Source organism: Echeneis naucrates, chromosome 24, assembly GCF_900963305.1.
Source record: "Echeneis naucrates chromosome 24, fEcheNa1.1, whole genome shotgun sequence".
In the NCBI taxonomy this organism is placed as follows: domain Eukaryota; kingdom Metazoa; phylum Chordata; class Actinopteri; order Carangiformes; family Echeneidae; genus Echeneis; species Echeneis naucrates.
In genome coordinates this window covers 13,541,332-13,555,875 of record NC_042534.1, presented here as the reverse complement: position 1 = coordinate 13,555,875, position 14,544 = coordinate 13,541,332, and the positions used below count along the sequence as shown (strand labels likewise).

At 42.1% G+C, this 14,544-nt stretch overlaps 1 protein-coding gene across 1 annotated transcript in view; it reads right to left on the bottom strand.

The window, feature by feature from the left end:
• The window catches only part of nrxn3b (neurexin 3b), a 264,830-nt gene that overhangs the window by 181,623 nt on the left and 68,663 nt on the right, over positions 1–14,544 (bottom strand). The window contains exons 6-7 of the mRNA XM_029495823.1: positions 4,088–4,526; positions 869–1,252 (exon numbers count right to left, since the gene is read on the bottom strand). Of these exons, the coding sequence (XP_029351683.1) occupies positions 869–1,252; positions 4,088–4,526 (823 nt within the window). The remainder of the gene's footprint in view (positions 1–868; positions 1,253–4,087; positions 4,527–14,544) is intronic.

Here is a 14,544-nt window from a genome sequence, read left to right as displayed (position 1 = left end):
ATTTTCCTTCTTTCATTTAATCGTCAGCAACGTGTTTCAGTCTCGACACCATGTAAGGTACAGTCAACCCCCCACTTTGAGCAGGTTGTAGCACCTGTCTCTCCAGATACTCATTATTCCTCCGACAAGTACATTTTCTTTACACATCTCAAGTTCTAAAGAAAGTGCTTAAAGCCCTCTACTGACCCTGAAAAGCTCTGCAAAATAGTAAAAGAAAAGTGCCAAGAACAATCTGAACAATAGTCAGATGACATATTCTCCAACAGCAAGGCGTGTCCCTATCTCCGCTGTCTCATAAAAACTTAATGCGTCCAAGCTCTTAAAACTGAGACAAGAAGCGGTCATTTCACCACCAGAGAGAAGTTAAATTTCACTGTCTAACGTTTCCCAGCAAGAGAAAAAAAAATGTTTCTTTTCCAAAGTTGCTTGGCAGAAAAGTGATATCTTATTAAATCTTTCAGTAAAACTTCCACAAATATTGGGAGGGAAGTGTCCCAAGTCACGCTTGTGCCCGTCTGTTGAAACAGAACATTGTCCGCTTGCTCAGAAAAGCTATTGTTAGTGAAGAGCGGCTACATCGCTGCCGCTTTACGGCCATATTTGGGAAAGCACAAAAGATAATTCAGCTTTGTATGGCTACTTGTTGTCTGAGTGTTGGAATCAACACAAAGTTACACAGCAGTTTTCCATAAGCACAACGGCAAACAGATTTCTAAATACATAAATAGTCCAGGTGCTGTTGCCTTGCTAAAAAGTCCTTTTGCACAAAATCAATAAACCCTCTGACATGCTCAATAAGACTTAAAACTAGTCACTGTGGGAGAACACACTCAGCAAGCAGAGGAAGATAAACGTAAAGAGGCCTCACCTCGTTCACAGGTACTGTCCCAGAAGCCGGTCCCGGTGCAGTCACAGATGAAGCGGTTCCACCCTTCCTGACAGGCCCCGTTGTTCTTGCAGGGGTTGCTGTCGCACTGTTTCCCAGTCACCTTATTGCAGGAAGACTTGATGCCAGTCACATTCTGGGCCTGGGCTATCTGCCGGATGTCCTTGCTTCGCCCGTCGATAAACAGATCCCGGACGCAGCCAACATAGCCGTAGTTGAGCATAGCTGTCCAAAGCTCGGTAGGGAGCACCAAGCCCACCCGGTTGTCAGGGAGACCGCCCAGATAAAGGTCTCCCTCTAGGTCCAAGATCTCATTTTCCCCGCTGGCAGTGAAAGGGGTCCGACGGCTGTTTACTGAAATGATGCCTAAGGGAAGATGAACACATTACTAAATACGAGCAAGATACAACCCTACAAAAATGCAGTGTCAATATGCCATGTGATGTACTCCTGTGATATATGTTTGAGAATCAGAAAGAAGGGTTAGATATTGTCAGTGCCTTACGACTGGATTTTTAGAAATTACTAGTTTTTGTTTTTACTAGTTGAATGATTTGTCACGTTTTGCTGACAAAACAAGTGGCATCTCTGTCCTCAGTTTATAGTCTTTGTTACCTCTTCAAAACTGACATTTTAAAGCAGACTAAAAATTATATTTTTCAACTAAATTTGAGATCTGAGACACCATTCCTATTCAGCTACGTATAGATGGATCCAAAGAGTAATTGACTATCACAAGCGTTCCCAAACCTCTCACAGGCATGGTTGTTAAAAAAAAAAAAAAAAAAAAAAAAAAAAGGCCAACAAAAATAGTGTACCCCTCCCACACCCATGCAAAGAGGAGGTGTGAGTGGGAGGAGGTGCAAACCTAAGTTTGGCAGCCTAAATTGCACCGATCACTGAGTTTGTAACACTTTCTTATAGAACTCTATAACAGAATAAGGGGAGGAGAGAGGGGGGAGCTTGCATCCAACAAAAGGGCTCACTGTGTATATCCTACAACGGCATTAAGAACCCAGTGTTTCTACAGTATTTTTTTGTGTTCACTCACACAAATTTATAACACAGATAATTAGCAAACTAATGAAACATACTCACTCTTACTGAGCAGTTGCATTATCAGCAGACAGAGTAGTGAAAGTCCGGATCCATAAATGCATTTCTAAAGCAAAGGGGCCGAGAAACCCGATTCCCTCATTTGTATTCTAATAAAATATAATTACACCACAGCCAAAATCATAAGAGACATAAAGTGTGATCCCAGTTTGAATCCATCATCAAAATTGCACCAATTAGACCACCAAAATTAAATCCACTAGGCTTGAAACTGCTGTGCATATGAATCCCACAAAAACTTTTAGGCCTTTTTAAATCACTAGTTTGAGTTGAAATAATTAAATCAATTTGAAATCATTATCATATTTTCTTTCATCATCGCAGTAAGCTACATAAATGACTAAAAAAATGAAAAATAGCCTTTAATTTGAGATTATACCTTCTTGTCATACATTACCTCTATCTGCACCTCTTTATCAGGTGGCCCCGAGGTCAAGGACGAAAACCTTTGCTTACTTTCCACTTTATAAATAAAGTGTGAATGAATTCAGTTGGTCTGTAAAATGTGCAATATCAGTTCTCACATTTTGCGCGTGTTCACGTTCACTTCCCAGTCTCACAGAGAGGTCTTGGCTTGAGCTCTTTTTGGACAAGAAATGTAATTCACTTGCAACTTCTATTAACATTTCACTCAAGCCACAAGTGTGATTATGCCTTCTTAACCATCCCTCAATCTGGTATCCATATATCTGTCTCATTCCGCTTTTTGCCTGTGAAAATCCTACTTTCTCCTCTGCTATCGCACTGGGGGCTGTGCCGGTGATTAATCAAAGCAGCGAGCTCTGACACACAGCTAAATTGGCTGCTCTAACCTGATATATAACACAGGCTGTGGTGCCGACTAACACATCCAAGTCCTCGAGAGGATCCCTCCTAATGCAGAGATTGTGTTGGGCTTGGAGCTCAAGGCAACCTAAGTTTTGTAACCCTGTGTTCTATACAATCTTCTTCTAATACTTTCTGTATATTTGTCCATGTTTTGAGGTCAAAGGACATGCGGAGCGAAGGAAATGAGGGGAAACAGAAACAGGCGCTATCTAGAGAGAGGTATGACTCTGTCCTGGCAATAAATCAAAGCTGGAATTAATATGTTGTGGAGATTTACATCATTCTCTGGATACGATGTTCAAATAAGCAGAAACTGGAATCCAGCTTTGGTTGTTTCTGCTGGTGCATTTCCACTGTGGCAGATAAGCTAATTCATTAAATCTAAACCAGCGGCACCATTATTATCATTACTGTAGAATCTCGATAGAGGAAAAGTGCCAGTGTGATTGTTGTTGATCATTTGCTCTGCATGTACTAGCATGCAGTGTCATGACATTGGTTGCAACCTCTCAAATATGTCTCTCTTTATTTTTTATTTTTTACTTTAATTATGCTGCAAATGAAATATATTGAGCTTGGGCTGAATTAATACTGTCATTTGAAAACAGTCCTTTAGGCACCATTTGTGAGGATAGACATTTATCCTTCTTGGGAGAAGCTGAGACCACTTAGCTGAGAGACATAATCAGTTGTTTAATTGTTAGTGATGCTGTAATGATGACAACAATGGGAAATTAGGGTCATTTATTAAAGTGCTGTGTTTCTATTTAAAAAAAGATGAATGACAACACAAAGACTACAGAAGACCAAAAAGCTTAGTCCCACTAGGAATACTGTGGAGAATATTAGTTACTCTCCATCCATTATTTTAGGATATATTGTACAGTTGTGTACTTCTACTTCTCAAGATTTGATTACTCAGATTATTTGCCTTGTCACTTCTCTGGCCGTAAATTTATGAAGCGCATGGCCAAAGGCAACATGTTTTCTAATTGAGCCAGGGGTTTTCTTTCCTGATTGAAGCTGTTTTTGATTACGTGTTTGTTCTTGTGGTTGAAAGAGAGACAAAAATGACATAACGAGTCCTTGGTGCCTTTTCCAAAGCACCAAGCTGATCATAGGACTTTAACAAACTGCGACAGTGATTTTAAAAAGAAACCAAGTTTATGACATTGGTACACTGGAGCAGAAGTCTGAAGCTGTATTTACAACTACTTCAAAAAAAGAAAATGTACTCTAACTTCCCTCCGTGCTTACCTGAGCGACCATCTCTCTGGATGTCCACATGGTGCCAGGCGCCATCATTGACCTTGGCCTGCGTCGCCTTGACCTTGATGGTCCCAGAACCCATATCCAGCAGCAGGTACAGCCCCCCATCAAGCAGCTCCACTGCAAAGAAGTCAACCTTGTTGTTCTTCTGGCCCTTTGCGTCCCGCCGATTCTGGGGCTTACCGTGGGTGAAGAGAATCAGCCCATTTGGTTCTGAGGTGCGAAAGTCAAAGGAGATGGAGCCGACCCGTTTGGTGTTCCATTTTGGCAAAGCCAAGTAGGAGTACGGGGTCTCAAAGTTGATGGGGTCGAGCGTGGGAACATTTTCGCACTTGAAGACGATGTCACCCTGGAGCTTCATCTTGGGGTCCACGATCCGAGCAAGGCGGGACAGCTCCAAGCGGATATCATTGTTCTTGTACACCACCTGAGTAAGAAACACAGCGGTTGGAAGCCTCTCGTATATGCAACACATACATGACCTGCGAGTGATGATGATGATGATCATATCACAGCGTGAATTGTGCTTTTGTTTTTTCAGTTGTTCAAGATTTGCCACTGTCGGGGATACATTGCCGGAGCAATCTTTATTTCAATGAGACTGAACGGACTCTACTGCAAAACTGTAATGTTACAGCATCACACTTAATATTACTTATTACTGGTTGGAGGAGAGGAGGATCAATACTAATACATACTGATTTAAGGTGTGTGTGGCCAATTTAGTTTCTCAATCATTTTCTATTTCAAATTCAATTTATCCACAGCAAAAAGGAGATTGTAGCCAAATCCATGACAGTAACTTTATTCGATTTCAGAGAGCTGGATGACATGTGAGAAGCAGTGGCTAAATTATCAGTGAGTTATCCCCTGTAATGTTGACTTAATGTATTAGGTGCGCCCCACAGGGGCATCTGTAACCCTGTGAGAATATACCCAATATCACACCTATTTGTCCACAATAAATTCAACTCAGCCCCCTAATCCATAAAAGCAGAAATTGTACAGTCAAATACAACAAAATGCCACAAAGAAGGGTTGGGAAGAATATTGTCAAATGGAATCCACTCAGATGGAAAATTAGTGTTTTTCCTTTCTTTATTTAATTTCTTCTTTCCGGGGAGGAAGACGGGCCTCTTCTGGTGTAGAGGGCAGTGTGTGCACAGGAAACAGCAATGCTGTTAGACGCAGCACAGCTGTCAGCAAACAGATTTTACTGCTGTGGGATTACTGATTATCCTAGAAGATTTGACAGTAAATCAACACAGGTGACCTGAGCGCCAAGGAGGACTGACGAGACAGAGGAGAAGAGAAGAACGAGAAGAAGAAGTGTGGGGGGGTTGGCTGCTGGGAATAAGGGAAGGAAAACCACAGGAGAATGACAAAATATGTCAGGAGGCAAGTGGAGAGAAAAAGAGGGAGTGATCTCATAGATTAAAAGTGCCAGTGGCTTCCAAAGCAGACCTCGGTGTAAGTTAGTGTGTATGTATGTTCAGTGTAAACACAGAAATGCAGCTGTCAATGCGGCTAACGACCACACTTAATCTCCTCAACATGTCACACAACAAAATACTTACACTCACACACTTTGTCAAGCACTTAATCTACTGGTAATGCACCATGCCATACTAATGAAGTCCATTTTCTTCTATCTTGAATACAGAAAAGCTCAGCCATCCCCAGAACAGACAGTGACAGTAAGCCACATTACAAATGTATCGAGCTGCCTGCGGGGGCATTGCCTACACCTCTTCTGCCGAGAGGGTGCCTCCGGCTCGCCCGGTGGGTGGGGGGTGGGGGCTCCCACATGCGCTTGCTTGGGCGGTTCAGCGGTCCTTGCCGTTACCCGCCTGGAACACCGGGAGCTGCGGTGGCTCTCTGGGCCCTGATGATGGCCTCACATGCATATGTGATTTCACCAGCCAGCTCCGGTTGGGTCGCTGATAAATCCTGCCAAATATGGGCTGAGCTAGTCTTTCAATTTATCAAACTGTATCATATCTTTGACTCGGCTCCTCTGTTGGGACACCTTCACCTGTCTGGACTCACATCTCTCCAGAGATCTACACAGAAACCCTCTGGACTCTCTTAATCCTGAGTGAGGTTACAGGAAAAGCACAGCATCCTTCACTCCACCAGCTCCTTCCAGCAACACCTGCTTCCCTTCTCCCGTCCATCCTTCTGCATTTTGTCTGTCCTTGGCTCCCACCTGCATTCCCTGAGGTGTAGCACTGCTCTCCCTGCCACGCAAATGTCATTTCACTTAATAAAAATCAACAAACTAGCCTCCAGGTAGGGCTGGTGATGGTAACACACAAAAAGTGAAATAGTAAAATATTTAACTGCAAGACTAAAAGTGCATCAATCTCATAAAAAATTGACACACTTTGAGGTGTTAAACTATGACTACAAATGCAGGTAAAAAGAAGTCTCAAACTGCAGGGATACTGCATACTTTCTCCACTAATTGCCCACTCTGACAAATAAAGGTAGTCTGTGTGAATGTGAATACCACTCAGTTTCAATTTCACTTGTATTATAATATTGATTAAGACAGAGCCATTGGGGGGAGAAAAAAAAAAAAAAATCACAACGTACCCCATTTACCCAGAAATGAATTTTTAATTACACCTAATGGAGTAAGGTTGCCATTAAAATCATTAACGCTATAATTTCTTGCGGTGCAATCAGAAGAAATGCTCCATTTAGTAAAAGGCTGGAAACACACCACAATGTTAAAGTTTCTCCCAGAAACAAAAGCAAGTAACCTGCTAGCAAGAAGTACGCGGAGTCTGCCCAGTATGGGCAGCTCAGTTTATTAGTTATTTTAACGGTTCATGGTCACTCGTTTGTCTGCAAGCCAGGCAGAAAGAGAGGAATTAATGGGGATTTATAAAAGTAAAATTGATTTCATGCAGCAGGGGCTGAAGGTTTTTATTTTCTGGTTTTCTTCCTCTGTTAAAGTTTACGAAGAACAGCACAGAGCAGAGAAGATGTATAACCCTCTGCTAAGATGTAATTAAAATTGAAGTGAATTGTGAAGCTTTGTAGACTGTAACCTTTCTTTTAATGGGATTTGATAGCTGTTTTTGACACATTTGGGCGGCTCTACAGAATTTCTTATAAAAAGGTATGGAAAAAGGGAAATCCTTCAGAAAAGCTAAGAGGGGCTTGTTTACGTCTTCTTACAAACCGGATCTGTCTGTAAAATGTCAAAACAAGGAAAAATGTCATACAAATGTCAATCATAAGTTAAGTTACTCTTAATTTACATAAGATCTACATAAGATTTCTGTTTTATTTCACAGAAAACCAATACATCTGGGTAGCGACAATTAAAATGTTTTTGGGTACGAGTTAAAATAAATGATTTAAACAATGAATCAATCATCAAATTTATTGCAGATGAATTGCCTGTAGTTAGTTCACTGATGAATTGCCTCATCTCGACAAAGACATGTCTAGCAATACATCAAACCACAGCTGCCACAGCGGTGCTGCAGTGTATGGCTGTGCTAAGGCTATGCTAACACAACCCATGGCTCCAGGTCTAATTCCTTTCCATTCTTTGGATTTGCTCTTGTGTTATCAGCTTGACGTTCGGCAAGGCACGGCTCCCTGACTGTTATGACTCAGAGAGCGAGTTTCCCCCAAACAACTGTGACATTCAATGCACCCTCTGAAAATGTGATATACATTAAAATAAAAAGCAGTGATGGTTTTGAAAATGATATTTCACAAAAGTGTTCCAGCTGCCCCGAAGCTGAAAGTTCTTCTGGCTTTAACCTACATTACTGACTGTCTGAAACGATGATGTTCTCTCCTGAAACCAAATACCTTGCATTCCACTGTCAGCAGGCTTGCACAAGAGAACAAACTGAATATTACATGAAAAGAGACAGAGAGAAGAAAAAGATGCTTTAATGCTGCTCATTTGCAAAGGAGATTTTTTTTTTTTTTAAGCACTGTGATGGCCACTGTACGGTTCTGAAGACGTAAATCGCTCAAACTCGCCTAAGTTTCAAGGCACTCTGTCTCTGTCTTTGACACGTACTAAATACACTTTCTAGACATGGACAGAATAATTAAGCTCAGTGATTCCCCCACAACACAAAGTCTCCTTTAGAGCCACGTAAGGCCCTTCTTTAAGTCTGAAACCCACAATTTCACTGCCAGACTCATGAAATCCTTGCTCTCTATCTTAGTCTACTTGACAGCTGAAAGTCTGTGCAAACGCTCCCCGGCACTGCAGTGTTATTCTGGGACATACTAATCTTACAATCAACTATCTCCGATCTGTTAGGGGATTATGATTTTGTCTGTTCTGCTGCAGGCTGATCAATAAGGTAATCGAAATGACGTTATAAAAGAAGGACTGACTACTGCGGCTATGTGTGCCTCATCTTCTTCTTTGTTATGGCTGTGCTTTGCTACGCTATCCTTCAGTCTATCAACAGCCTTATGGGCCCCATTCATAATGCACGCACAGGGCACAGTAACGACTCCATAAAGCTTAGATCCTCCATCGCTGCTCCCGGATGGCTTATTGATCGAGGCCCTGGTAAGGCCACATGGAGCAGGGCGAGGGAAGGGCAGGTGGGTGGAATAGCAGTGTATGTGTGTGTCTGAGCGTCCACAGGCACAGTCTCCTCCCTAATCTACTTCAGATCAGTGCTCATGTCCTCTTGGCCCTGGCCACAGCTGCTGTCAGCTGCTGATTTAGCCCCGGTGTTAATGAAGAAGCAGGGTAATTCCTCTGAACTGGAAACGATACAAACCCGCACAAACACGCACGCACTGTGATCCTGATGGTGAAAAAATGACTTGCGAATAAATTCAATTGCATCTGCAAATAGACTAGTTGCACAGAAAGAAACACATACAACACGTACAGTCTCCTTAGAGCAGATCAATGTAAAGCAAATATTGTAACTGGATGAGCGAGAGAGCTGATGAATCTTTGGTGAGAATATTCAGTAATCACTACTCTGGATCAATATAAAGCAATTACCATATAATAATAGCTGGGATATAACAGTGCAGCGGCCTGTGGAGGATGAGAGTGAGATGTTTTTTCCCACATAGTTTTGTGTGTGTGTGCGTGTGTGCGCGCGCCAAGGTTTTTGGGATATCCAGTGTAACGGTCGTGAACGAAATTTGATTTTGCTTTCTCAAGTTTTTTTTTTTTTTTTTTCAGGAAACAATGGTGTGAGTGCCCGGAATTTAATTCCATCAACCTCAACAATATCGCAGAGAAATTACAGCGGTGGATAATTGGAACCTCTGGCTATGAAGAACAAAGGTTGATGCATGCTGAGGCAGGCGGCAGCAGCTGTGCTGCCTAACTAGTCGCTGTTCTTCGCGATACAAAGGCCGTCTCTCTGAAATACAGAAATGCACATGCACAGCAAGGTGCTCCATTCAAGCTCCCAATGAACTTGCTCATACACCGCCCAACAGCATCGACTCTGCAGCTACATCCCCACCTCCAAAGTAGCCTACCAGACGTGTGCACCGTCTAAGTTCTAGGTTTTCGCCTCTGTCACTTCCTGCCTCCCGTTGTCATTTGTTTCTCCATAAATCAGTCTCTTGTGCTCTTAGACTGAAATAGAGCAGTCAAACACGGCACCACATGCACCTAAGCTGTGACTAACAGCTGCACGCAGACGTAGGTGCTGCAGTTCACTCGTGACTCATCAAGACGACAGATGTGTTTATTCTGAAGAAATTTGCTCATTTCCCTTCTTTTCAGAGGCCATGAACCAATCATCCCTGTCATAGTTTCACACACATTATCACGCTTTTACCAGTTACTCCAGCCTCTAAACACAACGCTCCCCTTGTCCTCCGAGTCTGTCACTCTGGACCTCGACTGGCTCAGGCCCAGCTTCCACTCTGGCGAAAAATGCTCAAATATGAAATCCAAAACACTGAAATAGATGTCAAAGTTTGAATCAAAGCAATTTATTTTAATCTGATTTTGGTCCTGCGGGCCATTAGCAGACCTCAGAATGCTTCTGTGTTGACAGACAGAAATGGAAGGTCTTCTGTTACAGGAAAATAAACCTCTGCTGCATCTGTGGATGTCTGGTGTGTGTGCCGGCAGGGTTATCTTAAATTGCTTTGTCTTCCGCTGTCCGCCAGAGATTAATCTTGTCCATCACGCTCCTGTTCGTAAGTTATGTACTTTTTCATCTTTCTCAAGACTAAAGTATCAGAAAAGAAGCTCGTTCCTTTGATCTCAGACACTTGATTGTTTAAAAGAAGTTTCTGGGACATATTCCAGAGTGAAAATACTTCAGGTTGTTAAGGGCAATGTAGCCTTTTTGTGTATTACGTTTATTGCCTTTGGTGTATAAACTACAAAGAAACCATATACCTTATTGTTCTGACACCAGTTCAAATATGAAATAGGAACATCACTGCAATATAAATCAGAACAAACTTAAAACAACATGGTTTCATGTTTGCGGAAGTCGATTACTCACGCAACATAGACTACAATTCAGCCCTTGCAGCATCTTGCCCCTGCTCATATTAATTTGCTGCTTTGTTGTGAGATGAGGCAGTAGACGGAGTATACTCATGCATTGAGCTCAAAACCCTGATTTGATTTTCGACTTCTTAGAAGAGCTTGGATTTCCCAAAAACAATGCTCACTGAACTCAAAAGCATATTCCAACCAAAATTAGACATATAAAGTCGCATAATATATCTTTAATAATAATAATAATCATAATATGTCGGTATTTCTTCTATGAACAGAGCCTGCCTAGTGGTTTCACAGTATTTCTAGTCATGATGCTAGGGACAGCGAAACTGGAAGAAACTGCCTCACCAATTGTGCATTAAATTTCCTGTGCAGTGTTTATGGCAGAGAGGCAGCAGTCAGAAGTACAGACTGAAAAAGGGAAGATCATGAGCTATTCAAATAAACTGGCACTGTTTTTAACTGTGCTCTTTAAGAAGAGCATGACTTAAAAACATCGTAACAGTAAAAGCATCCTTCCTCTCAAATCAGTTATCACGGATGCAACTGTACTCCTTGGGACTGTGATTCCGTGGTTCAAAAATATCCTTCAGCAAATGTATTATTGTACTACACGCAAAGTTTAGCCAGAACTTTGCATCCCAATTTTTGCATAAATTATCACCTCCAGCCAAACGCCGTGAGAAGACGTGATGTTTACCAGTGTCACAATTTAGCCTATAGAGGGGATGAGGGTGAAAGGTGAAGGCATTTCATTAAAGCCTGAGGTTTAAAGTCATCCATCACTGTTCGGCCTTCTGAAGGGACAGAAAAGAAAATAATAAAAAAAAAAAAAAACACCCTAAAATAATTAAAAGGACAGGGTGACATTTGCATTTGTATTGGAGGGGAAAACAAGCATTGCCTGAATATAGTGTAGTGACTAACAAAACAGATGACGACAGACGTTCCTCTCAAATGCCAAATATTGGTCTCTTGCCCTCTCTCTGCTTCCTCTCACTTCTTACTCATAATTTTCTTGATCTCCGTCCATATTAGTGTTTTTTTTTTTTGTATCAGTTCCTCACCTGCTGACATTGATCTCACCTGCACCTGTTTTCTCTGTTCTGTCACGCGTCTCCATCACTTTTTTTTCCCCCCCTGAAACACTCACACTTTCAATCCTCCCATACTGGCTTCCGTGCTTGTTACTCATCATCATCCCCCCATTCTTTCACCTCCTGCCTGCCATTCCTCCCTTCTCAGCAGAGATGACAGCACATGCCCCCGAACGCCCCCACGCTCTGATACAAGTTGCCACAACACAACTCCGGTGCGGCCACGGGTGCCCTGTGACGCCAGAGGGAGGAGCTGCGTGGCGTGAGAGATGATGTGGGCGTCACAGAAGGCACTGACTGTGTGGTGGTGCAAAAAAAAAAATAATAATAAAAAAAAAATCAAGCTGTCTGAAGACTGAGTGGCTGCCCACTGGTCTCTCGGTCCTGTGACACAATGCACTCCACATGGCAAAACACGAGCATGGGTGGAGCGCGTTTGTGTGTGCTGTGTTTGGATGACATCCCATTTAGCCTGAGGGGTTGGATGGATGGAGTGTAGACAGAGAGGGAGGGGTTGTGATGGCAGCACTCAGCATATCTTTTGTTGTCAGACAGAAGAGAAAGGGATGTATTCTCTCACTGTAGCAACACATGCCTCCATCATCTTTTTCCATCAGCTTTATGTGCTCTGTTTTTTTTTCCTAACAGAGGTAACAGAGGCCAACATGCTACAACATTCCTGCTGCTGTCAAGTTTGCGCTCTAGCCAGCATTTACAAACCCATACTGAAGCAGTCCGATCCATGCAAAGGGACACACTGAACTGAATCGCTCCTTCATTACATGGAAATATTAAATCCGAAGCAAGGGGGAGGATGGGGCTGGAGAGGTATAAATATGGCGAGAGAGACAAAGCGATGAAGCAGAGAGAGTGCTTGTAGGTGAGAGTGTGCACACATACACATACTATTTGTAGAAAAATGGAACTTGGCCTTAATGGTATGATCAAAGAGATGTTGTGAATGAAGGGAGATCACATGGACCTGGGTAGCAGATGGCATCATGCCTGCTTAATGGAGCAAAGCATGATGAACAGTTGAGGACCGCACAATGGTATCATTACCAACCACACAGTGAATCACCTCTGTGATTCTGTCCACACAGCGTTCTCTCAAAAGGGCCAACTCATGCTGAGTCACACTCGTTCAGATAATATGGGAAACACATGGAAGACACGACTACCACAGCATCACGTCCCACAATGACATATGCACTCTATGCAATAATGCATTGGCCTGTTTAAAGCTGCAGCAATCAAGATTTGTTTTTGTTTATATTAACAATGAATCAAATCTGCGTTCAGTGAAATATCTCACTCCTTGGCACTAAACAGCCATAGGTCTTTGGTTTAATGCAAACATTCAGCACGTACTAAAAGCACCAGAAAACAATTCAAGCATCTTTATGGACGAAACTTAGCTATTTCCTGTAGAGGAGTCATTTGTTCTGGTCCACAAGTTCAAGATGTTTTCCAACTGTATGCTGACAACTTTGCAGCTCAAATAAATGAGCTTCTTCCTTCCTCCTTCAGTGATCATTTCAAAGCTGGAAATAAAATTAGCATACATCATGTCGTCTTCATGAACTGCATTTTAATTCATTATTTCACAATTGTGCCACTGTTGGAGGATGTTGGAGAAAAAGATTAAACAGCTAAAACTCTAAAACCAGGCAGAATACAAACACTACAGAGAAAACACAGAAAGTCAAACGTTACACTATGGCTGGCATAGTGTAACGTTTGACTTAGTTTTTTTTTGTTGTTTGATTCTTTTTAGTGCTGTGCAAATGGAGTAGCTTAACTGAAGCCTTAAGAAGATTTATAACTTTTTTTGGTGGGGGATTGAATGTTGAACCTCAACATTATATGGCATTACACAGCTAATGTCTAACCTGGCTGAGTGGACAAAAGTTTATTTGAGATTTTATGACATATAGTTGAGGGCATGAGGCTCCAGCATGGATTTGTTGGGCCATTGCGTATGGACATGTACTGCACTGACGTAAACGTAGTAAAGAAGCTGCAGCCATGGAAATGTCTCTCTTAAAAAACGGTGGATTCAGAAATAATCCCGTTACAGCTGAAGTAACAATGAACAATAAAAAAAAAAAAAAAAAAACTTTTCCTTCCTTTGATGCTACAGATGTGTCAGCAGTGTTTGGAGTGTAAATAAAACTATATTCATTTGGCAGGGGTGCTTGCAGCACTGGCCCAACTGCTCATTTATGTTTCATGCTTTGTGGTGGACTGGCTACCATGGCTGTCAAGAGCTGCAAATCAACAAATCCTCCCATGTTGCAAAAGCACAATCGTAAATACACAAAAGACATGAAATATATTACAAAGAGGAGGAGTATTTCTGTCACAGAGCATGTGCTGTGATTTCCAATAGTCTTACTTACTGCACACCAGGTGGCTTTTTATATATTTTTTCATTTATGACAGTTTGATGATAAAAAAAGAAGGAGTGCGAGACCCGTTTTTATCCTTGTCTTAAAAGGGGCCCTTTCTTTCTGTGGAACGTCACTCACACACCGTTTGCAAAAAAAAAAAAAGCGTAAACTGGGAAGAACAGGCTTGAAGCAAACAATCCAATGAGCAAATTTACTAAAAGAGAACACGGGCTGGGTGTAAATGATAACCACTCGCACATCAGAGTGAAGTCTAATCTCGCAATATGACAAGTATTTATTCACAGAGCCTCAGGTAAAAGTGCAGGCAAGGCTGGTTTGTTGCTAAAAAAAAAAAATGCATCTGGGCTTATACAGTGCGCGTGTGTGTGTGTGTGTGAGGGGGGAAGGGGTGTGGTACAAGAGGGAAAAATGTCATGGCAGCTTGAGGATGGATGAGGCGATGCA